The sequence below is a fragment of the Moschus berezovskii genome, chromosome 1, assembly GCF_049115385.1.
Source record: "Moschus berezovskii isolate FMDL1 chromosome 1, NW_MosBer_1.0, whole genome shotgun sequence".
Lineage (NCBI taxonomy): Eukaryota > Metazoa > Chordata > Mammalia > Artiodactyla > Moschidae > Moschus > Moschus berezovskii.
In genome coordinates this window covers 119,821,773-119,846,710 of record NC_142460.1, presented here as the reverse complement: position 1 = coordinate 119,846,710, position 24,938 = coordinate 119,821,773, and the positions used below count along the sequence as shown (strand labels likewise).

At 35.1% G+C, this 24,938-nt stretch overlaps 1 protein-coding gene across 12 annotated transcripts in view; it reads right to left on the bottom strand.

Annotated features, from left to right (window-relative positions):
- Positions 1–24,938, bottom strand: part of PHC3 (polyhomeotic homolog 3) — a 79,113-nt gene that overhangs the window by 20,518 nt on the left and 33,657 nt on the right. For 9 of the 12 annotated variants that reach the window (XR_016038116.1, XM_088839183.1, XM_088839195.1 and 6 more), the window contains 6 exons: positions 24,310–24,556; positions 15,566–16,437; positions 15,231–15,278; positions 11,109–11,262; positions 5,803–6,053; positions 2,381–2,540 (listed from right to left, as the gene is read on the bottom strand). Coding sequence is in view for 11 of the 12 variants with exons in the window: in XM_088839183.1 (XP_088695309.1) it covers positions 2,381–2,540; positions 5,803–6,053; positions 11,109–11,262; positions 15,231–15,278; positions 15,566–16,437; positions 24,310–24,556 (1,732 nt within the window). In the remaining variant the exon portion in view is untranslated. The remainder of the gene's footprint in view (positions 1–2,380; positions 2,541–5,802; positions 6,054–11,108; positions 11,263–15,230; positions 15,279–15,565; positions 16,438–24,309; positions 24,557–24,938) is intronic. The other 3 variants (XM_088839194.1, XM_088839198.1, XM_088839207.1) reach the window with 1 other exon arrangement.

Here is a 24,938-nt window from a genome sequence, read left to right as displayed (position 1 = left end):
AACAGGCATGGTCTAAGGGTTAACAACCTGACAAAAAGTTCACATCAGTTTTATTTCTCATAAAGGAAAAAGGAACATTAACAGATTCAAAGAAGTCCAGTTCTAATTTTGGTCAGAATTTCAACAAATTTGGAAATGTTACCAAGGCTACTTTTTCACATTTGTAAATAAAAAATTACAGAGCAAACTAAGTTTTAAAAAACTACTGCTTGAGATAATAAGGATGGGATTCTATACAGAGACAGCTGGCAATTCCCTAATATCAGTTCTTCAGTTTCCTCCCCCAGTAACAAAAGCCTAACTTTTAGCTAGGAATATAGCCACTGAGAATAAAAAGTACAACTGCTGCCCTATGTGTGGCCAATTTCTGACCAAATTCTGGGTGATGCCCTATCTTATTGATTAGAATGTGATCATGAAGATTAGCTATCTTGGAAATGAGAGCAACACTCCAGGGACGGCAGGGCCATGAGACACTGACAGCTTACGTGCCCAACATAAAGGAACCCTGCACTGCTTACCTTTAGACTATGTCAGAGAAAATATAACTTCTTTCTTATTTAACCAGGTATTAGTCTGGATGTCTAATGGAATGGCCAAACATATATCCTAACTAATAGAGATGCCCAATTTTTTTGTGCAAAGAGGAATTACTTTTCAATTTTCCTGAAGACTTGAGATCATGTGATGACCAGCAGTAAGAAGGCAATGAGATAGAAACCATCATCAGCATGATGATTTACCAGGGAAGACATAAGACATTTTGATAAATCACATTTTAGACGGAGATTCTGGTTATACAACCAGTCCAAACAGAGATACAGTTTATCCTTTAAAAAAAGAATAATCATTACATTAAGTTTTTCATATTGAATTAAACTGCATACACTCTTTACTTACTCCTAAACCACCACCAGGCTCTTTCTGAATCCTGATTTGAACAGAATAACTATAAAAGGACATTTATACAATTTAAGTAATTATACAATTGAGGAAATTTGAATATGAACCAGGTACTAGATGACAAAGAATTATTATTAATATTGTTTTGGGTGACACAGCATTAAAATGTACATATTATAGATGCACACTGAAGTATGTACTAGTAAAATCCAATAAGAACTATGATTTGTTTTTAAACAGAGGAAGAAAGGAAGAAAAGGGAAAGAGAAAAAGCAATAGAGAAAAAGAGAAGGGGATATGTAAGAGGGAAAAAACAAAGGTATACATGAAGCTAATTTCGCAAAATAATGTTTAAAACTAAAAAAAAAAATGTCTAAAACTGGGTAATAATATTGAGTCTGGGTGAGCTGAGATTCAATATGCAGTTCTAATTTTAAGTATGTTTGAAATTTTTCACGTTTAACATTCTTTTAAATAAAACATATCAAACTGAACTCAACATAATTTTATCAGTTCTTTGCTATTCAAATAACAAGTAAAACAGTGATAAATACATTGCAACAGTCCATATGTTACCAATAATGACAGAGATGCCTTCCTCTTAATTAGGAAATCTGTGAGCCAAGTCAATATCTATTTTGCTTACCAGCATGCTATTTTACTTAATTTAGCAAAGTACAGGCGCACAGTATATATTCAGTAAACATTTACAAAGTGAATAAATTTAGATGAAATACACTAATATATTGAGGATAATTACTTAGACACAGATGTTAACTAATTCACAATTGTAGAGCCCCGACCATACTACACACTATTTAACTGAACAACATCTACTGCAGAACCATGATCAGGATCAATATAAAACATCATTTTTGCATTTGTGTTTGTTTTCCTGAAGTCACTTTGCCTACCACTTTAACATTAATGAAATATTCACTGGTAGAACAAGGTCTATAATAAAAAAAAGATTCTTTGACACTGAGAAGATTTAGTGATATTTTCCTCCTTGAACAAATTTAATCATCTTCTGATTGAAGACTTAACACAACTGTCAATACCCACCCGATATCAAACATAAAGAATACATAAAATCTAAAACCAAATAACCAGGAAGCTCTAAATTTTTAAACAAGCTCAGTAAAATAGTCATTTACTAAAGTCTGTTTAAAGAAGAAAATTGGTTGTTTTGATCCTAAAATTTTGAACTGCTTTCATATATAATGGAAATTTTCCCACTCACATTCCTTCAAAGGTCAAACTGGTATTATAAAAATTAACACCAATCTTGTTATTTTAATTACATGGCCATTAGGAGTTTGGTTCAAGTTCCCATTATTTTAGTTAAATAATGCATTATATGAGAATAAAAGTAAATACTTCCAAGGGAAAAAATCTGTGTATAATAAAAATGCATGTTCTGATTCAAGCTATAAATGCCAAAGTTAAAGAATATCTTAAAGAAAACTCCACAAACCTTCAGCAATCATGTCTTCCATCTCTGTGTCAGATGAATTATCTGCATGCTTTGCATTATTCTGTAGTTCTGGCTGAACACACACAGAATTTATCACCTGATTATCCAAAATAGGCCTTCTTTTCACAGGCTGTTCAATCAGCAAAGATGAACGACTCACCTTTAAAAGACATAACAAAATGAAATCATCTTTTTAAAGACCTTCAGAAATAATTTAGTTTAAAAGTCTCTTGAAATCAATAGGATCTGTGCTAATTTACTTGTACAACTGATCAGATCCATTCATTTATTTCTTGAGAAAAGGTTATGTTCAGGTTGCCTAAACACTTTATATTACAGCTCATGAGCAGTATGACCAAAGTCTCAGTCAAATGGAACCAAGGGTCTTTGTTTAGATGGGTAGGCTAAAAAAAAATCTTTTAAAAAATCTGTAATAAATTTTGATTGTAAGTACCTTTACCTTTTTCTGCAACAACTTTTAAGATTGATTTTTCATGCACAAAACTTTGTATTTATAGGATTCTTTCCTCAGGATAGATCATTACTGTATTTTAAAGATAAGGGAACCAATATTCAAAGTGTGCAGGTGATTTCTTTGTAACAGCAGAAACAGGACTAGAACTCAAGTCTCCTGACTCCTAGTTAAGTAACCTATTTTAATCACAAATAGAAATGGAAAATTCCTCAAACATTAACATCAAAATCAACAAAAATAGTCACTTATGTTCAGTACACCAATTTAAGTCATGAAAACTACTTACTTTAGAAATGCTTTCAGCAAAAATAATCTACACCAAAAGTATTTACTGATTTACTAGTGAACCCTCAGCTAATCTTAAAAAACAGAACCTTTGATTCTATTTGAGAATGCTGGTCAAGTCTCCAACATTTTCCATACATAGTCAACAGCAGCTTATTGGAACTTTTTATATGTAACCCTGGAGAATAATCACCCATAAACTTTTTTTTGGCCTCGCTTGCAGGGATCGAACCCAGCCCCTGCAGTGAAAGCACCAAGTCCTAGCCACTGGATCACCAGGGAATTCTCAACCCATAACCTTTTAAATTGTGTTTATTTCAGTTTGTATATGTAATTATGTCTCAAATAAAATTAGTGGAAATTATTGCTGAAAAAACCTGTATTGAGTGCTGATAAGAGTATACACTTAGGGTATATGAATAAATTTAAATAGTCTTCCAGAAAATGATCTGCCAATATATATCAAGAGTCTTATGAATACATATGTAATGTGATCTAACACCTATGCTTCTGGGTATTTATGCTAGAGAAATAATATTTAAAATGTGGATTTCAAATGTGGATAATTTACATACAGGGATATTCCTTTGAACAGCAAAAAAAAAAAAAAAAAGGAAATCTAAATGTCCAACAGTATAGATGTCCCTCAGTATCTGCAGGGGATTGATTCCAGGACTCCACAGGGTACAAAAAACACAGATGCTCAAGTCCCTTATGTAAAAATGGAGGGTTATTTGCATATAACCTAAGCACATTCTGCCATATGGTTTAAATCAGCAGGAATACTGGAATGGGTTGCCATTTCCTTCTCCAAGAGATCTTCCCAACCCAGGGATTGAACCCAAGTCCCCTGCATTGCAGGCAAATTCTTTACCATTTGAGTCACCAGGGAAGACCTTTAAATCATCTCTAGATTACTGATAATACTGAAAATGATGTAAATATGAAGTAAATAGCTGCCTGTGCATGATCAATTCAAGTTTTACTATTTGGAATTTTCTGGATTTTTTTTTTTTTTTGGATTCTTGATCTACAATTGGGTTGACTCCCCAGTGTGAAACCTGTGGATATTTGGGGGGGGGCAACTGTAATTGAAGGATTATATAAATTATGACTGTCCAGAAAGTAAAATATTAGGTAACCTTTCAAAACGTTTCCAAAGTACTATTAATCAAATGAGAAAATAAATGTTCAAGCTATACTAAGCAAAAGAAACTGATCTGTAAGGAATTCCCTGGCGGACCAGTGGTTAGGATGCTGCACTTTCAATGCCGAGGACCCAAGTTCAACCACTGGTTGGGGAACTAAGATCTCACAAGAGGTAAGAAGAAAGGTGTGGTCCAAAAAAATATTTTTTAATTTAAAAAAAAAAAGGGAATCTGAACTGTATATACAATTATAGTCTGGATCATATGAAAATATATATATTAAAATACATTTTGTGGTATTACTATTTGCTCTGTACATTTTCCAAATTTTCAGTAAAAAAAAATACATATTACTACATAGAACAGTTACACACATTTAGTCTTCACAATAACCCTAATAGCAAAATATCACCTACATTTGCTGGATAAGCAAATGAATTCCAAAAAAGGTTGAGTGAACTGACAAAGGTTACACGTTCAGTATATGGCAGAGCCAGGATCCACTCTCTGAGAACAGGAGAAAAGACCGTTTCTCCACTCACTGTATCAGAGGTTCTTAGATCCAAGTTTAGTACACACACAGTAAACTGAAAACAAAGGCAACTGGCTCCAGTCAACTATCACTGTGCAATCATAATGCCCAACCTATGAATCTGAAAAATCAAATGTTTCAAAGGCCTTCAAAATATATAATTTTGTTTTCTCTCATGTTTTTGTTTGGGGCTTTGATTGTGGCCACTTGTTTTGGTATATTTCCTAAGGAAAAATGTTCATTTCTAGACATCACATGTAATGTAGCTAACGTAGCTGTAATGTATATCTAGTCTCAAATCAAATTATTTTAGTGATAGGATACAGCATCTCAATTCTGATGTGTACATTTTGAAGCATTTTAAAAATCTGATTGAAGCCTGAGATTTAAAAAATAATGATAAAATCTATTTGTAATTAAAAACCATCAAATGGATAACTTCAGATGTATAAGATCATTGGGAAGTTACTATTTTCTGTATCCAAGTTAAAGTTCTCAAGTATCATATCATACAAGAAACACCTTTTAAAAGAAAATAATACATTTCTGGTGTCATTTCAATCCCCTTAAAGGGGAAAAATAGAAATTTTCCTTCAGAGTGAACATCTAATTGCCTTCTCTAAAAATTATAAAACTAATATCCTTATACCCTGAAACTGTTTGCTTCCATCTTATACATCTTAATAGCTAGCATAAAATTCTAGAACTATTGATATATATGGAAATATATAAAGGATAGACAGAAAGAAATTCTGTAACTTTTTTTTTTGACCCCATGGACTGTGGTCCTCCAGGCTCCTCTGTCCATGGGATTTCCCAGGCAAGAATACTGGAGTGGACTGCCATTTTCCTCTCCAGGGAGATTAATAACTTTTGAAGTAAGTTTTTTATTAGAGAATATACATTAGAGACCAGTAGATCATACATTTTAAAATTATACTACGTGAATAATTTTGAAAATGCAAATTTGCTTGCTACTTACAGGAAATGGCTCCAATCCCTCCTGAATCACAAAACCTTCAATAACATGGGTCAAGATCTGTGGCTTAACAATAGCCTGTGGAGGTTTGTTTTCAACACTAGGTACGCTACTGGGCATAGATGTACTATTACTTCTTGTGGTAGCAGCTGGAAGTAAGAGCGGAGGTGGAGGAACAGAAACATGTGACGGATCTGAAGGAGATTTAATTACTGAAGCACTGACTGATGCCACTGCAGGTAATTCTACTTGCTCTGGAAAAAAAAAAAAAGTCACTTTTTAAATCTGTACCATTCTGCCCAGGCAAATATGAAAGAAAACTGGAGACCATTAATAACAATAACAGTTAATGTCTTATATTTAAAAAAAAATTCTGAGACCCTTATATTTATTATCTCATCTCTCCACAATTCATGCTAAGTTGCTTCAATAGTATCTGACTCTTTGAGACCCTATGGATTGTAGCCCACCAGGCTTCTCTGTCCATGGGATTCTCCAGCTAAGAACACCTGAGTAGGTTGCCATTTCCTCCCCCAAAGGATCTTCCCAAGCCAGGGATCGAGCCCGTACCTCTTGTGTCTCCTGCATTGGCAGGTGGGTTCCTTACCAGGAGCACTACCTGGGAGTCTCCACAATAACATGAGATAGGTACTAGCATCCCCATTTACAGTGGAAGGCAGCAATTTGCTCAAAGTTAGCATTCCAAGTTTGGTTAAAAAGAACCGTCCCATAAGACATGAAAATGTTTTAGAATGTCAACTTTAGAACAATTATTTTTAATTTTAAGCTACAGTTATTAAATTTCCTGTGTTTTTATTCATATATTCCAAATAGTACTAGGGAGGGAGAATATGCTTAAGAGAAAAAGGATCATGAAATCGATAGAATAAGTAGAAATTATAATGAATTATACAGGGCATTACCTTTATTTCAAGTAATCCACAACCATGCATAAATGTTCTTTGCTGTTGCTATTTTTAACAAATCTTCAATGACACTGTACATGTCAGTTTGTAGGAACACTATAGTACCAGGCAATTGCAAAATGTTGGGCTAGTCCACTGAGATTTTTCCTAGGCAAGCTCTGAGGACCACAATAAGACAGATTCCATAGCCTACGACAGAGACTTTACTTACCCATTTGTTAGCACTGAACCTTTACTAAGCTGTATCAAAGTGGAGAGATGGAACCAGATGATAGCCAGGAATACCAGTGAGTACAAGATGGCTGAGAGAAGTAACAACAACAAAAAAAGGGGCATATGGTAAAGATAATACCACTACTTACTGAGCACTTATGTGCCAGCAGTTACATGTATAAATGTCTTACACGTTGTAAAACATTTAATCCTAACTAGCCTGTGGGTGCTCCTGCTGCTGCTAAGTCGCTTCAGTCGTGTCCGACTCTGTGCAACCCCATAGACGGCAGCCCACGGGGCTCCTCTGTCCCTGGGATTCTCCAGGCAAGAATACTGGAGTGGGTTGCCATTTCCTTCTCCAAGCCTATGGCTAAGTACTGTTATTATCGCCATTTTATAGATGTGGAGAAAAAAAAAAAGACAAAGATTAACTTGCCTAAAGACATACAGCTAGTAAGTAGTGGAGCTGGGTTACTAACAGAGACAATGCTTTTAACTCATATGGTAACTCCTCTCCACCATCAGTATGAAAAGAATTGATATCACTATCAAAGATGCTCAAACATAGCCCAATTAGGTAGAGAAGGAAGAAAAATCCTATCGAATAAAAATTTCAGAGTCTTTGGTGGTCCAGTGGTTAAGAACCCACCTGCCATTGCTGGGGTTTTGATCCCTGGTCCAGAAAGACCCCATGTGCTGCAGGGCAACAAGCCTGTGCACCACAACTACTGAGCCTGAGCATCTTAGTCAACGCTCTGCAACAAGAGAAGCCACTGCAATGAGAACTTCTTGTAACACAACAAAGAGAGCCCCCACTCACCACAACTAGAGGAAGCCCACAGGCAGCAATGAAGAACCAGCACAGCCAAAGATAAATAGATAAAAATTTCCACTAATAAAACAGTGCAGTGATAACTGGTACAGTGTCAGAAAAGGAAAAGCTAATGGTTCACATCTAGTAACTTTGAGGTAATTAATATTATTATATAGGTTATTTATCACAGCAATATTACATCCATAAATTAACCTCGTTCCACCAAATAATCCACCAGGATAAACTGTACTAGAAAACCTATTTAAAGTCACACAATCTCTCATTAAAAACTAAAAGGCAGCAGGAAATACTGATTTGCTTATTTCCAAGAACAAATACACAATTGTTCACATGTATTACAAGACTGAGAAACTCCATAAAAATCCTATCCCATATACCTAATTTTCACATATACTCCTAGGGAAAAAGGGAAAAAGATAATTCTGAACAGGAACCGAAAAGCAATTTTTCTACTGGAAGGGAAATACAAATCTATGGAGAGCTTAAAAATAAGAAAAATTTAATGTCCCCTTACAGATTTATAGATACTACATTAAGTATAATGTTGTTTATTCAGACAATACTGCTTGCTATATATGTTCTAACTGATTTTTGGATCATATATACAAACAGACCTAAGTTTTTGTTGAAAATTTATGAGTTACTGACTTTATGAAGAATGTAATAGCTTTTACATGCCAGTTCATAATCAGCTGTTAAAATCAAAAACACAACACAGTAGAACAAACACAATTATCCTCTCTAGATTTAAGACAACTGTGAATCGAGAAACCCCAAGTTAACTGATAAAGACTTTGCCACAAGGTACTCTGCCTATCTGTAGTTTCATTTCCTAAGCGAAACCAATGAATTTGTTCTACTTTTTTATAGGTATTTTTCATTTTATTTTTATTTACTTATTTTTGGCTGCACTGGGTCTTTGCTGCTTTGCATGGCCTTCTCTAGTTGTGATAAGTGCAAGTTTTCATTGCGGTGGCTTCTCCTGTTGCAAAGCACAGGCTCTAGGTGTGAGGGCTTCATTAGTTGTGGCTCAGTCTCTAGCGTCCAGCCTCAGCAGCTGTGGTGCACAGGCTCAGTTGCTCCACCGTACATGGAATTTTCCTGGATCAGGGAGGGAAACCATGTCTCCTACATTGGCAGGTGGATTCTTATCCACTGTGCTACCAGGAAAGTCCTTTATGAATGCTTTAAGAATTCTTATACTTATGAAGACCGAATCCTGGTGGAAACAAGTCCCTCTATTTTTATAGATTAGTTTATTATATGATTTGATAAGCAACGAGTACTTGCTTTTTTCTCTCATATACTACAGAAAAGTAATTAAGCATGAAGAAAATAAAAGGAAGATTCAAAAATTTATAATTTACTGAGACAATTTAGCCAAAGGAATATGTCTGCCAAGATCTCAGATTATATTTCTAAGGAAATAATGTGAAGATATCGTCGAGGTTCAATATTTCAAAGTATTTAAATTTTCTTGAGTACCATTAGTAATGTTTATTAGGCAATTAAATCACAGTCACAATGCAGGTGAGTATCCAATTAAATATATATTTCTGCCTTTAAATCAAAACTCCCAAGATATCTGCAGCAACATGAATCCATTTTCAGTGTACAAAAACTACAAAGATTTAATGCTATCGGTAAGTTTTCTTAGATCTATCTTTTGAGGTATTATTTTGAATAAGCAAAGGCAATGATACTGAATTTGTCTTAAATATTTTTCATAATTTTATTGGCTAAATGTTTTCTATTTTTCAGGAAGGAGAAAAAGTTGGAGTAAAATTGGTTTTCTAGCTCCTTGCTTTCTGGATATTCACAGTGGCAGTAAGAAATAAAACCCAGAAAGAAGAGAAGGGTTAGAGATGTGGCACACTGAAGAAGGAGAGGCTAAGTCAGTGCCCCACTATAGTTTGTTTCCATGTCTGGTAATACTGGTTCCTCTCAACTAAACATGATCATGAAGGTGATCGGATATTCAATAGGACAGAATACTTACAACAAAACCTGAATCAAGATTAGCATTATCTGGGTGAGGGGTCAGTAAACATTTTTATAAAAGACATATGGTTTCTGCAATGACCCCTCTTTGCTGTGGTAGTGTAAAGGTAGCCATAGATAGTATCGGAACAAACTAACGTGGCTACATTGCATAGAACTTTATTTATGGACAATGAAATTTGAATTCCATATAATCTTCACATGACGTGAATTACTCTTCCTTTGATTTTTTTTTTTCCAAACATTTAAAAATTTTAGAACTATCCTTGGCTCGTGGGCCATACCAAAACATGTAGCAGAAAGATCTGAAGCATGAGTTATCATTTGCCACACCCTGATCTAAATAAAATATTCAAAATTTTTAAAATAAACAAAACACCTAACCCAGAACATATCTTTTTTAGGACTTAGATACTGGGCTATAGATCATAATGTTTCAGTGAAGTACCTAGGATTCACAGTCACTTTGATAATGTGCAGAGGAGAATAGAGAGGATTAACTTGAACTCATAAGTAGTTCTAAAGTAGTGAATATGAAAGTGTTCGTTCAGTCGCTCAGTCGTGTCCGACTCTCTGCGACCCCATGAATCACAGCACGCCAGGCCTCCCTATCCATCACCAACTCCCGGAGTTCACTCAAACTCATGTCCACAGAGTTGGTGATGCCATCCAGCCATCTCATTCTCTGTCGTCCCCTTCTCCTCCCGCCCCCAACCCTTCCCAGCATCAGAGTCTTTTCCAGTGAGTCAACTCATTGCATGAGGTGGCCAAAGTATTGCAGTTTCAGCTTTAGCATCAGTCCTTCCAATGAACACCCAGGATTGATCTTTAGAATGAAAGTGTTAGGAATCTTTTAATCCATGTCTCTAGTAAAAATCAATGTGGCTTAATTTAAGTACTGTCCAGGAAGCAACACTTTTAAAAGCACTTACTCAATCTGGATCACAAGCAATTATGAGTAATGTCAGACATGACTTCATATGCTTTGTGATTTTTGGACAGTATAATTGAAATTTTCTAATAGAACTTTGCCTTATTCTAATTTTTATGCTAGAAATAGCTTGACAAATATATCTGAATGATCGTATGAAACACATCTGTACAAACTACTGAAACTTCAAATACTGAAATGTGTTTTTGATTTGGGCAGTTCCTCATCAATTGCTCTAACTGTCTCTCATCCAAAAAAACTCTTGAATTCTAATCTATGTTTTGCTGCAATTTATTATGTAACAAATTAGTTTAAGATCATCTCCGGTGGAAAAAAAATGAACTTTTTCCATTACTAACATTTGCCTAATAGAAATTTCCCCCAAATTTAGGCACCTCCTCACCTAACAAGGGATGTTCAGAAGTCAAATCTTCTCCTCTCCCCACAGTTATAGCTGCTGGAGACAGCGTGGGTGGCGGCGGCGTTCTATCCATCCGGACACAGTCTTCTGACTCTTCTGGCATTTCTTCTTCACAGACATCTTCTACTTGATAAACCTACAATGACAAACCACACTGCCTAAAAATGTTTGTAAGATACATTTAAAAAGGTGTTTCTAATTTAATTAACAAAATAAATTCTAAGTGTTTTAAAATGTAAAAGACAAAATGACTATTTGATCGATTGAAAGAGAAGCTTTAAAATCATTCAAATGAAGTTTTTCTTAATACCTGACAATTCATAATACCTAATGATATTTCACTGGAAGCAAGTTGTGGATCAGTACCTAAGTTATAAATCACTAAGGTATTCCCAAAAGGTGATAGTTGAATTAGGAATTACTTTTAATTTTGTTAATTTTTTTAAATGATTTGATTTATACACTCAAATAACTATTTGGGGAGTTTACTAAAGCTTCTATTAACTTTCAATTGTCATAAATCAAAACAGATACTAATATTTTTCAAAGCATGTTAGGTGAATCTCCAAAATGACACATATTATATAAAGGAATGTACTGCCTAAATGACTATATTCCAAGCTCTTCTTTACTGTATTTATGTAAACAGCGAATTTTGAAAATGCCGGAGAACCTACAAAAAAAGTATGTGATCACATTTTTAATCTTCTGATCTACTCAAGAATCTAATTAATTTTTATAAGCTAATTATCAAGTAAACAGAAAATATCTGTCCCTGGAATCACACACACACCCCCCACACACCCATCCTAAACCACTTGACGTATTACTTGTAGTTCTTTAATATTGTTCCATACTTACAGAAGCAAGTTTTTACATTTCTAACTGCCTTGTTATCCAATGGTAAAGATAATACTTGAGGAAAACAGACTCAAAAGCACTCTGAGAAGGAACTTTACAACTAAAAAATATGGAACCTACTATTGATTTTTATTAAAATTAAGGCTGAATTTTCAAAGTCCACTTGTACAGACTGACACAGGTATTTTAATCTGTCCTCATTTTTATTGAACCATTGTTTTTGAAAGACAGGTTACTAAAAACAAAGCCACAAAGCAATTTACCCCCCTTCTTTTATGTACAAAGCTTATTACTTACGTTTATAATAGTGAGTTTTTAAGATAACTTACCCAAAGTGATTAATATTTCTAATATCAAAATAAAAAAGTTTCAGTAACATTCACAAAAATAATTTTAATGATACTGGTATCTAATATATTTTAATCAAACTATTGAAAAAGTTTGATTTGAAATTAAAAATGATCAAGATTTCTGAAACCAGCATAAACCATGTGTGAGAAAAAGGACTATGAAGTTTTACTGACAAAGGCATATCTAACAATAGCAATTTAAAAACCAAACAAAAAAAACTAATTTTTCAACTCTTTAAGAAAAAAAAACTTCCCTTTTGTTTTAAAAATTTTAAATTCCTATTGTTACTGCTAATTTTATATAAATATAATATTCAGAGTTTTGATCTGAAACAGCTACTAAGTAGGCAACATTTTTAAAAAGTTATTTGCTCTGAACCCTGCATCTGAAAACCTGTTTCACCAAGAGAGTCCTTGCCTCGTGTCTGGATCCTTGACAGTGAAAGCAGTCGTTGGTTATTGTACAGTGCAAGAATGATAGCTGCTATTATCTGTTCATGATAAATTTTCTTAAATGATAATGTCCCATATAAGGAAAGTCATCCAAAAAAAAAAGTCCTGGGGGTTAAAGTAAAAACAAAAAAAACTTCTAGTGACGGGCATCAGCTGCAGTGGTCATTACCTTAATCTGGCAGAGTGGTGGGGATGTTGATGCATAGGTAATTATACAAGTAACAATTTTATCAACTACACTAGTTCAGTTTTATCTATGTAGCATTCCTTTATTAGATAATTACTCTTCTTACAAAGAACATCTTTTCCTTAAGTGCTGAAAACTTTTTAATATTAATGCTGTCACAAGTTTTTCAAACAGCTACTACAATAGCTTTTAAGGAATCAAAGATCATGGAGATTATGCACAGAATTCTGATTTAAAAAAAAATAGAAAAAGTTTTAAAGGATTAAAGGAGGCGAATACAAATAGCATATTCTGAAATAATCCAAACAATCCTGTAAAATACTTTTCATTCTTTACAAGTAAGCCTAACTATACATACTTTATTCTAAATCTCCCACGTGAAGGCAAAATAAAGAATAAAAGTAGGCAAAAACAGACATGTCAGACACCTGGCACCATCAACATAAAAAACGTAAGTACAATAACTAAAAGACTGAATAAAGCAAAGAAGTGAAGATTTTGCTCACAAGATCATTTGGAAACTGTTCATTACAATTTCTCTTTAGTTCATAACTATTCTATAACTAACAATGGCTGCCAAACTTACCTCAAAGTACATCAGCCTCATCTGTCTCCCTTCCCTAAATAAACTGTGGAAAACATTTATTAGTTCTAAATTATCTACACTCATCATATCCTATTTACCATACCCAAATATCAATGAAAAATCTTTAAAAAAAATACTGATTTTACTTTTAAAATTCACATTTATGTTTGGAAAATTTCACATCTATTATTTAGAAGTAAATACCTATTATTTCTCTTTAGAATTAAACATCTCTCTACCTTTAAACATTTGAAACAACCTGGAAACTGTGAAAGAATGAGTAATTCATGAAGAAATCTGATGGTAAAAAAGATTTGATAAAGGTAATAAAAGAAAAATACAGCAATGTAATAAACAGGCTATGGTACTCAAAAGTAAAAGAAAAGTAACATGGAAACATATATAGCAAATATAAGCACACCAGTGATAGCAAAGAAAACTACTCTTCTCATGAAAAAAATTCCAAAAATCAGGTAACATAAATTTTAAGAAAAAAACAAAATTAATAGAGGGCAGAAAATAACAACATCTTAGATATTTTTAGCTTTAATTTAATGCAAGTGTTCTGTTTTTGATATTTTTACCCCCAACAGTCCTCCAAGATTTGCTCTAACAAAAATAATTAGAAAAATAAAAGGCAAAGAGAGGAACTTTATTTTTTACTTGTTAAAAGCCAATTCACTGAACTAGAAACTGAGAACATAAATTCAAATTAAATTTTATTTCTTTGAAGGTACTGTACACCTTAAAGACTGTGTTTTTATGTTACATTATCCACTGGAAACTCTTCAAAAATCCATTAAAAGAAAATACTGAAAAGCAAACTTATTTCTAGATGCCCACTGTTACCTTTGCCAAGTTCTGTTCTGAATAAAAGTGAAATTCAACCTCTTCATGCTTATCAATCAGAATGACAAGAATGAAGAATCTATAAATTTGTATCCTGAGAATCAAAATGTTTTCCATTAAGGAACAGACTTGGAAACTCTTTTCCTTTCTGAGCTAATGGTTATTTGTATTTAAGTGATAAGATCTCTTCAGTGAGATCTCTTCAGTGATATAAATCTCCTTTGGAAATATTGTTTTCCTCAGTTATAAATTTGATCATTCTAACACTTAGAGACCTTATTTCAATTTTATTATAAATTATTTTATAAATTTTAAAAGTCCTTTATAGAATGTTTCAAAGACAAATGTTTTTACAGAATAATTTTCCTTTCTGGGCAATATGTGCCATTTTTAGAGGTTTATTTTGATAAATTTCACCACAGGCTCAGTTATTCAAATCTTTTACTCATCTCAATGAATTTTTTTATTCTCAGTATTCAACTCATCCTTCTTAGCTTTTTAAATGAGAAATATTTCAAGTATATGTTTTCCCTTAGTAGAAATTTAAAACTCAGAAGTTACAATTCTAAAAGATGGACTACAGTTAATGTTTGTTTGCAAAGTTGGATTCTTTCCTAGAATAACTTTTTTTCACAAAATTTTAACTATAAAATATAAGTTTACCAAAAAATTACATCATACAAGCATACCTCCACCTTGACGCAAAAGCCCCATAATGGCCTATAACTGCAGAATGCATACAACCAAAAAGGTTAGCTAGATAAACCATACGTTTAAGAACATACAAGCCAACAAAGGGATCTATGAAGGATAATCACCTTAAGAGAAAAAACTTTGTGCAGATGACACTGGTTCAAATGCATTCCCTTGGGGAAAAAAAATCAACTCTGTAAAGATAGCAGATGGATTTGTTTAAATAGTAATAAAATGAACGAGGGACTTTAATAACCATCACAAATTATCAAGCATGCAACCATACTACAACAAATGGCATTTTTTTTGGCCCATATAGCACGTATGTCAGACACTGACAGATGGAAATTTCAAGCTTTTTAAATTCATAGGCATTTAGATCTAATGATAAAACACAACGTGGGAGAAAACTGTTTACTTTCAGTTCAGCAAGAAAGTCAAAGAGCTTCCAAGGGCTTACCACTGGTGGATCAACGGGTGCTGGTGGTTGTACTTGTAGGTTTACCGCAACAGTCTGTGGAGGAGGAAGAGTCTGAAATGGCAACTGGACCAAAGCTTCTGCAGCTGGAAGCTCCTCTTCAGACACCAAAGCATTCTGCACCAAAACCTGACCCTGGGATAGAATTTCAGGCTGTACTTGTAAAGACTGCATAGACTGCAGGGGCAATGGTGGAATCTGAGCTGGAGGTGATGTTGACATCTGTGGAGGGGTTGCAATTGGGATTGGAGAGGACTGCAGGGTTGAATATTGCTGGTGTGATGTTGGAGACACAATCTGCTGACCTGGGGACACCAAGGTGGACTGCTGAACTGGACCAATGTGTACAACAGGGGAAGCTGGAAGTGGAAGGTGGGATGGAAGATTCAGCTGTGCTGTAGGTTGCACCTGATTAGCGGTGGACTGCTGCAAGTTTGACCCTGGCTGAAGAGCTGATGACACGAGAGGGTGTGGCTGGATAAGTGCTTGTGGATGAATAATTATAGCAGGAGACTGACTTGGTGAATGAGGTGGAGGAGGAGACACCACTACAGACTGCTGTGCTGACTGTGCCTGGCTAGGGGACATGGCGAGAGGAGGGGGATGACTCTGGATTGGTGAACAGTGCTGTGCCTGGGCACTACTGGGAGCTGGAGGCAGGCCGTGGTTTTGGAGTGGTATACAGTGCTGGGAGGGCGGTGGGTCTTGACTCGGACTTTGAAGTGTGATTGGCTGAATTTGTTGTTGCTGCTGTTGTAGTATCAGCTGATGATGGGAAACTTTGGGAGGTGGTGAATGAAGAGGAATCTGCTGATGTTTTATTAGAGGATGAGGCTGAATTGGAGGATATGACGCTACGAGAGAAAAAAATGACAATTAGTCTTTATTTCAAAAACATCACATAAATTTTAAAATAAATCTAAAGGAGGAAAGTTTTCACATCAGAAATCTATAACAAGTCTTCCTAATAAGAATGATTTGAAAATGTAATGACAAACAACTTTTCCTTGAAAAACTACATAATTTCATAAAATGACACTGTGATAAGTTCCAAAAGAAAACTGCCTAAAACAACTGATATAAATCTGAATTTACACGATTTATTCTTATTAAATTTTAAAGGTCATCGAATTTCCAATACCTTTTAACAAAGTGTATCCACTTGAATCATTCTTTGGCAAGAAGAGCATAACTAAACAAGTATAATATCTTTAAATTATACTACGATAACTCTAAAATCATAAAATAAAGATTGTATCCTTTTTAATCCATGTCTAAACATTCTTCCAACCAACAGTCACTTACTTAAAAAGCTTCCAAAATAAGTTCCCAAATTTAAACCAAGATAAACAGTCGGTACTATTTGACCCAGGAAAATTTTTGTATAAAAAGTTAACTCAGTTAAGCAAAACATGTGTGTAACTCCTACAGCATGATTAAATGAAATTTAACCATGGTGAAACGAAATTTCAGAGGCCATTCAAAATCTAGGAGAGCACTAGTTTTGCTTGCAGAAAAAATAATATCATCAATCATGCTGTCCAGATAAAGGATCTTGGTTTCCTTTTCTTCTTCCCCACACTCACAAAACCCTACAGTAATCTGTAAGTAATAACATCAGTTTTCTCCACAAGGGAGTCACTCATAACAGGGAAAAAAGTGTGTGTACACACACACACACGAATTAGCAAAATCAAGCACTAAGTGGTTTCCACATCATTATGCCTCTTCTGTATACCGGTGCATATCTTTACATAGGGGGAGATGCTGATAAAATCCTATCTAAATAATGGAAACTGGGTTCACTAGAAGATAAACTGGAAAGACTGCTTAATATTAATATCATGTATCAATTATCACATTTAAAACATACCTAAAGACAAAATTTTTTCTTAATCTCAGACTGTAACGCCTTTTATTTTTACACTGAACCACATTTGTGACCAATATGTTATAAAAAATTCTAAAAACTTATTTCAATATTTTTGCATTTGGTTATTATTTAAAATTCTGGAGATTCTTTAAAGAAATTAACATCTGATTAACATCTCAAGAAAGAAGCATTTAGAAGGTTTAACAAATACCCAAGCATTGTTGAAACCAAAATGGAAATTAGATGATAATCTTCATATAACTAGACTAGCATTTCTTCATATAACTAGACTAGCATTTCAAACTAAGACTGAAAATTTTATGTCACCACCTTATAAATGTGTTGGTAAACACTCTATATTACAGTCAATGAAATCTTGGCTTTCTATAGAGTACCTTTCCACTGAGGGGCTTAAGATGCTTTCACATAACTTTCCTTTGTACTTACAAAATGCCTGTGGAGTAGGTATTATTATTGCCCTTTTACAGATAAGGAAATAGAGGTTTTGTGAGCATAATAGCAAAGGCCCACTTTACTTCAATTTTTTAAGTTATAATTAAGATTTACCATATTTTAGAAATAAAATGGAGACTATAGTCACAGGATTAAAAAGTCTCTCTGTGCTCTAGCAAGTAAGCAAACTTTGTTTTCTAGAGCTGGTAATTCACTACAGTAATAGTTATCCTTTCACCTAAATTAAACTTTTCCTTGATCAGACATCAGAATGTGTCTATATATTTTATATTAGTCCTAAGTCCAACTGACAAGCATATATACTATAGAGTAACTGTGCTGCTGCTGCTGCGTCGCTTCACTAATGCCTGACTCTGTGCAACCCCATAGACGGCAGCCCATCTGGCTCCTTTGTCCCTGGGAATCTCCAGGCAAGAATACTGGAGTGGGTTGCCATTTCCTTCTCCAAGGCATGCATGCATGCTAAGTCACTTCAGTCATGTCTGACTCTGTGCAACCTTATGGACAGCAGCCCACCAGGCTCCTCTGCCCACAGGATTCTCCAGGCAAGAACACTGGAGTGGGTTGCCATTTCCTGAGGATACCTTAAACAATACTTCTGTATAAGAAAAGTCTTAGTGCTCTGGAGAATACGACATATGTTAATTTTTCTTATTTTAACAAACACTTTAGTATTGTCAGGTAGTCTACATACAAAGTAGAACCTTTTATTATTGAAAATAATTGTATTATTGTAAATTATTAAATATATCATTTCATTCCGTAGTTACTACAACCCCATGAGGTAAGATAGGTACTCTACTAATCCAATATATTTCAGGTGAAGAAACTTTCAATAGTCAAGTGACTTGCCTGCAATCACCTAGCTATTAAGGGGCAGCACTGGGTATAAAAGAAGCCACAGTCCTAGCTGAGTCTGGGTTCCAACTATCGTCCAAATGTTTGTGTCCCCCAAAATTCATATGTTCAATTCCTAACTCTTAATGTGACTGTATTTAGCAATGGGGCCTCTAAGGAAGTAATGCGAAGAGTTGACTCACTGGAAAAGACTGATGCTGGGAAGGATTGGGGGCAGAAAGAGAAGGAGATGACAGAGAATGAGATGGCTGGATGGCATCACCGACTCGATGGACATGAGTTTGAGTGATCTCTGGGAGTTGGTGATGGACAGGGAGGCCTGGCGTGCTGTGATTCATGGGGTCGCAAAGAGTCGATCACGACTGAGCAACTGAACTGAACTGAACTGAAGGAAGTAATATACGGTTAAATGAGGTCAATGGGCAAGACCCTGACCCAACAGGAAAACTTGCTATCCTCTTTTCACACTCAGAAGGAAGACCACATGAGGACAATACAAGGTGGCAGCCATCTGCAAGCCTGGAAGAAAAACCAAACGCTGCCAGCTTTTGACCCTGAGCTTTCCATCCTCCAGAACTGTGACAAGATCAATTTCTGTTGTTTAAGCTACCTAGTCTATGGTATTTTTTAACGGCAATCTAAGCAGACTAATTAGGCTTTCATTAAGTCCTTCTATATACTGGATTAATATCTGCAAACAAGCATTTTTTTAACTAGATTAATTTCATAAAAGCTCTAAAAACTGCTACTAAAAAACTTGAGTTCTAATACAGCTCATGATAATTTTCAGATATTTGGTTAAAGTTTGCCTTTATTTTATATATTAAGAAAAGGATTAATAAATATCAAGTAGGAATTCCACTCTCAAGAAATGGTGAAGGAAAGTAAATTATTTTAGCACCCTAGAAATGTATGTAAGCAAATAATAAACATGTCTATTAAATAAATATTAGACTGTACATTATGTTAGAACACAAGTAGATTTTTTAATATTTGAAAATGACCTGCAAGAGCAAAATAAGAAAAGGACAAATTACCAAATCAAGAATCTAAAAAAAAAATTTAGCTTCAGACTAATATCCCACCAGCAAGAGGAGAAAACCTAAAAGGGCAGAAAAATTATAACTGCTGCCTTGCCAACTTAGAACCAGGTATTGGGGGGTTTGAAGGGACTGCAAATCAAAACGTGAATCTCTTTGCTTGAACTAATCCTGACAGACTTTGTACCTTTCTCTTTGGAAGGAAATTAACCTACCCTCCATTTAAACTATGAAAATCACTAGAAAATTTCCCCTGAGCAGTCATTCCAAGCACAGTGAGTCACTGCCTCTCCACACTAACTCCTTCTATCAACACTAGCCAGGGAATTACCAGGCAGTCCAGCGGACAGGACTCTGCGCTTTCACTGCTGAAGGCACCGTCCAAGGTTCAACCCTTGGTCAGGAAACTGAAATTCCACAAGCCATGCGGCATGGCCAGAAATAACCAAAGAACAAAACACTGGCCAGGGGCAAGTATGAGGCTAAGAACACTCTAAACAATCCAGTACAAAAATCCTGTTACCAGACAGTAGGACCTGGCACACAGATGTTTATAAAGAAGAATTCACATGTAACCACACTATCAATGGATTTATTATTTTTACTTTCTAACAAGATTTTGAGATTATGTGATATAGAGAAAGTTGGCAATATTAGCACAGAGGAAATATGAAAAGAAAAACAGGTTTAGATGGAGGAAAGGCAACCTTCAGCAGTGTATTAATAAAATCAAACTTTAAGAAGTAATGCATAGAGGGCGGAACAGAAGGATATGTGCTCATCTCCTCCTGCGAGAGCACCAGAATCAAACAGCAACTAGCTGTTGAACAACCATCAACAGAAGGACACGTCAAAAAATACACCTCGTGTCCAAAGAAAAAGAAGAAGCCGCAGCAAGATGGTAGGAGGGGCGCAATCGCAATCAAATCAAATCCCGTAACTGCTGGGTGGGTGACCCACAGACTGGAGAACAGAAATACCAAGGACATTCTCACACTATTGTGAAGATTCTGACCCCATGTCAGGTTCCCCAGCCTGGGGATCTAACAAAGGGACTGGGAATACCCAGGGAATCTGGCTGTGGGGGCCAGTGGGATGTGCTCAGAGGACCTCCAGAGGACTGAGGGAAACAGACTCATCTTAGAGGCACAAACAAAAGTCTGCACGCACCAAGACCCAGAGGAGAGGAGCAGCGACCCCACAGGAGACCGGGATCAAACCACCGGCCAGTGCTGGGGGCCTCCTATGGAGGCGTGGGTCAGCGGTGGCTCACCACAGGCACAGGGGCCCTGCAAAGTACTCATTGGCATAAACCCTCTTGGAATTTGCCACTGACCCTACCACAGAGCCCACAGACTCCAGGGCTGGGTCACCTCAGGCCAAACAACTACCAGGGAGGGAGTACAACCCCACCCATCAGTAGATAATTGGATTAAAGCTTTATTGAGCAAGGCCCTGCCCACCAGAGTAAGACCCAATTTTTCCTGTGCCAGTCCCTCCCATCAAGAAGCTCACAGAAGCCTCTTAGCCTCTTCCATCAGATGGCACACAGAAGAAACAAGCAGCAGCAGTCTCATAGGAGCTAAAACGAAAACCATATGACAGAAAGCTAATCAGCATGCAAAAGCAGAAGTTATGTCTCACATGAAGAGACAAGATAAAACCCCAGAGAAACAACTCAATGAAGTGGAGACAGGCAAACTTCCAGAAAATAAATTCAGAATAATGGTAGTGAAGATGATCCAGGATCTCAGGAAAAGAATGGAGGCAAAGATTGAGAAGATGTAAGAAATGTTTACCAAAGACCTAGAAGAACTAAAAAACAGAGATGAATAATACACTAGAAGGAACCAACAGCAGCTGACGCAGAAAAATAGATACATGATCTGGAGAACAGAATGGTGAAAATAACTGCCACAAAACAAAATATAGAAAAAAGAATGAAAAGAAATGAAGACAGCCTAAGAGACCTCTTCGACAACATTAAATGCACCAACATTCGCATTTCAGGGGTCCCAGAAGAAGAGACAGAAAATATTTGAAGGGATAATAGCTGAAAACTTCCCTAACATGGGAAAGGAAATAGTCAATCAAGACCAGGAAGCAGAGTCCCCTAAAGCCAAGGAGAAACACCCCAGTACACATAGTAATCAAACTGACAAAAATTAAACACAGAGATAAAATATTAAAAGCAACAGGGGAAAACAACAAATAACATACAAGGGAACTCCCATCAGGCTATCCGCTGATTTCTCAACAGAAACTCCACAAGCCAAAAGGGAACAGCATGATTATTTAAAGTGATGAATGGTAAGAACCTACAACCAAGAATACTCTACCCAGCAAGACTAGCCTTCCAATTTTATGGAGAAATCAAAAGCTTTCCAGACAGACAAAAGTTAGGAGAATTCAGCACCACCAAAACCAGCTTTACAACAAATGCTAAAGGAACTTCTCTAGGCAGGAAACAAAAAACAAGGAAAAGAAACCCAAGACAATTAAGAAAATGGTAATAGGATCATATATACTGATAACTACCCTGAATGTAAATGGATTAAACATACCAACCAAAAGACACAGACTGGCTGACTGGATGAAAACATGTACATGTATACACTTCCACTTACCACATCACTCTGCTTGACCCCCCAAATTGTATGTAATTATTTTATATTGTTAAGCTAATCATGTCCCTATTATAGCTTCAATTGTAATTATCTTTTATTTTTTGTCTGGCTATTGATTATGAAAACTGATAAACATCTTTTACTATTTTGATTATGTAACTATTATTCACTTATTATCATTGTATCATGATTGGTCAACAGAAAAATAGAACTTTATATCACCAAAACTAAGATCTAATAGAAAAACCTGTAATCACTTTTTAAAATGCAAATGCATTATCAGAATTATCTTGAAAATTTTTGAAAAATACAAATGCTCAGGTATTGCTTTTTTTCACCAGCGTTCCAGATACGTTTCTAATGAGCAATCGTGTTTAAAAATAACTCGATTATATGATGATCTTTTACTTTTACTTCTATCTAGCCAGTTTCACTTTTTCTATTTCATATTCAATGCTCCCATTTCATTCAGTTTATGTTCTCCAATTTCTCCATCTCTTTTTTTACGTTGTCTCTCAAGCCTTTATCAAGTGTAGCAGAAAAGCTTCTGTATACATATAAATATGTATAATATATATTTTAGAAAATTTACGAATTTTTGTCTAAGTAAAAAAATTATGACATTTTGATTCTACTTGTTTGACTTTGTATGAATAGAATGCTAGATTTCTAATTAAAAAATAGATATGCAACAAGCAACAAAGGTTTACTGTATAGTCAAAGGAACTATAGTTAATATCTTGTAATAACCTATGATGGAAAACAATTTCAAGAATAATATATGTGTATTTGTATAACTGAATCACCTTGCTGTGCACCTAAAACACTGTAAGTCAACTATGCTTCAGTAAAATATATATATTATAAAAAGTAATGCATATTACCTGATGAGGTTGGATCAAAGGAATATTTTTTGTTTTTTAGGTAACATATGAGGTGCCTAGCTCAGTGCATGACACACACACACACTTTCAATAAACAAATTAAACTGGTATAAAAAAATGTGTAGATATATTAAGAATAGGAGAGATCTAAGTAGGCTTAAGAAGCAAAAGAAAGGATCCAGCATGAGGGAGACAAAAGCTGCTCTAACTATGAGAGAAGGTCAGGAACCAGTTTTAAAAAAAAATGCAATCAATGACTCAAGGAAATAGTGCTAACTTTAAAGCAGAAAGCAGATAATTCCTTATCCTACTAGAATTGAAGAAAGCTCAAAACTGAGAAATTCTGAGATGAACAGAAGACATGATAAGGAAACTCACTCTGCACAGCCCTAACACTTTCAGCATAAGAACCATGAAGGAAGATTATCTGTAGATGGCAAAGGGAACAGACACGGGTTTCAAAGGCTGACAAGAATGAAAACAACTTAGTTGGTTCCCTGACATCTTCCTTCAGAGATGAAATCAAAGATGGAAAAAGAGCAATATGGTGAGGAAAATAATTATGCATAATCCTTATTTTTGCAAAGTGATAAATTCTTCCCACTAGTCACAACTTTAAAGAAAAATATATACTTTTTAAAAAAGCTTTTAATTTTGGACAAGTAAAGCATATTAAATAAACCACAAATTTTTTTCTAAAGCTAACAGGTTTTATCCATACAACAGGAGACTAGCACACAATGAAGATGTTAATCAAATGTCAACTGACCAAAAAAATCTATTATAATGCTTTAACTGTTGGGCTTTTTCTTTTTTCAAGCTATACTATTGAGACATTCTTTTGTTAACTTATATTCATACTTCATAATGTTTTAAAAGTATTCTTGTTCAAGTAATGGGTATCTTTTATTTTGCTCTGCCTACAAAGAAAATGAATAATGCAACTATTTTCAACAAAAGTTTTTCCCACCTGGTGCTATTAACTGGTGAATACTTGATGTCCGGGTGACAGCTGTGCTTCGTGATTCCAGACTTGGACTTTCTCCTTTCTTATTACTTTCTGGAGAAGGATCTCGTTGGCTGATTTTAGAACTGGTCACTGTTGTTTTGTTATGACAAATTGTCAATGACTGAGTTTGACTAGTACTTTTTGGCGGACCATTTTGTGAGCTAGATAATACACCCAACTTCTGGCTGCGTAATGTTAAATTCTGAACCTAAGAACCACACAACAAAAAACAAGGATGAAACAGATGGTATCACTTGATGTGGTAATTGCTACCATTATAACAATGACAACATATTTATATTATGCTTTTTTTATACATAAAGTTCTAAACACGTTAAACAACTAATTAACCCTGAAGGAAAGGGCAGTTGTTATTCTAATTAATCATACCTTAAACATTAAGTGGCAATTTTTTTAAAAGACATGAAGGAAAAGAATCATTAAGAACTAAATAAAAATAGAATATATATACATATTGCAAAAGAACTATGAATAGGAGGAAATTACCTATTAACAATTACCTAGTAACATGCTGCATTTTAAAGTTATCAGGTCAGAGACAGTCAAAGGGAAGGAGAAACAGGAAGAGC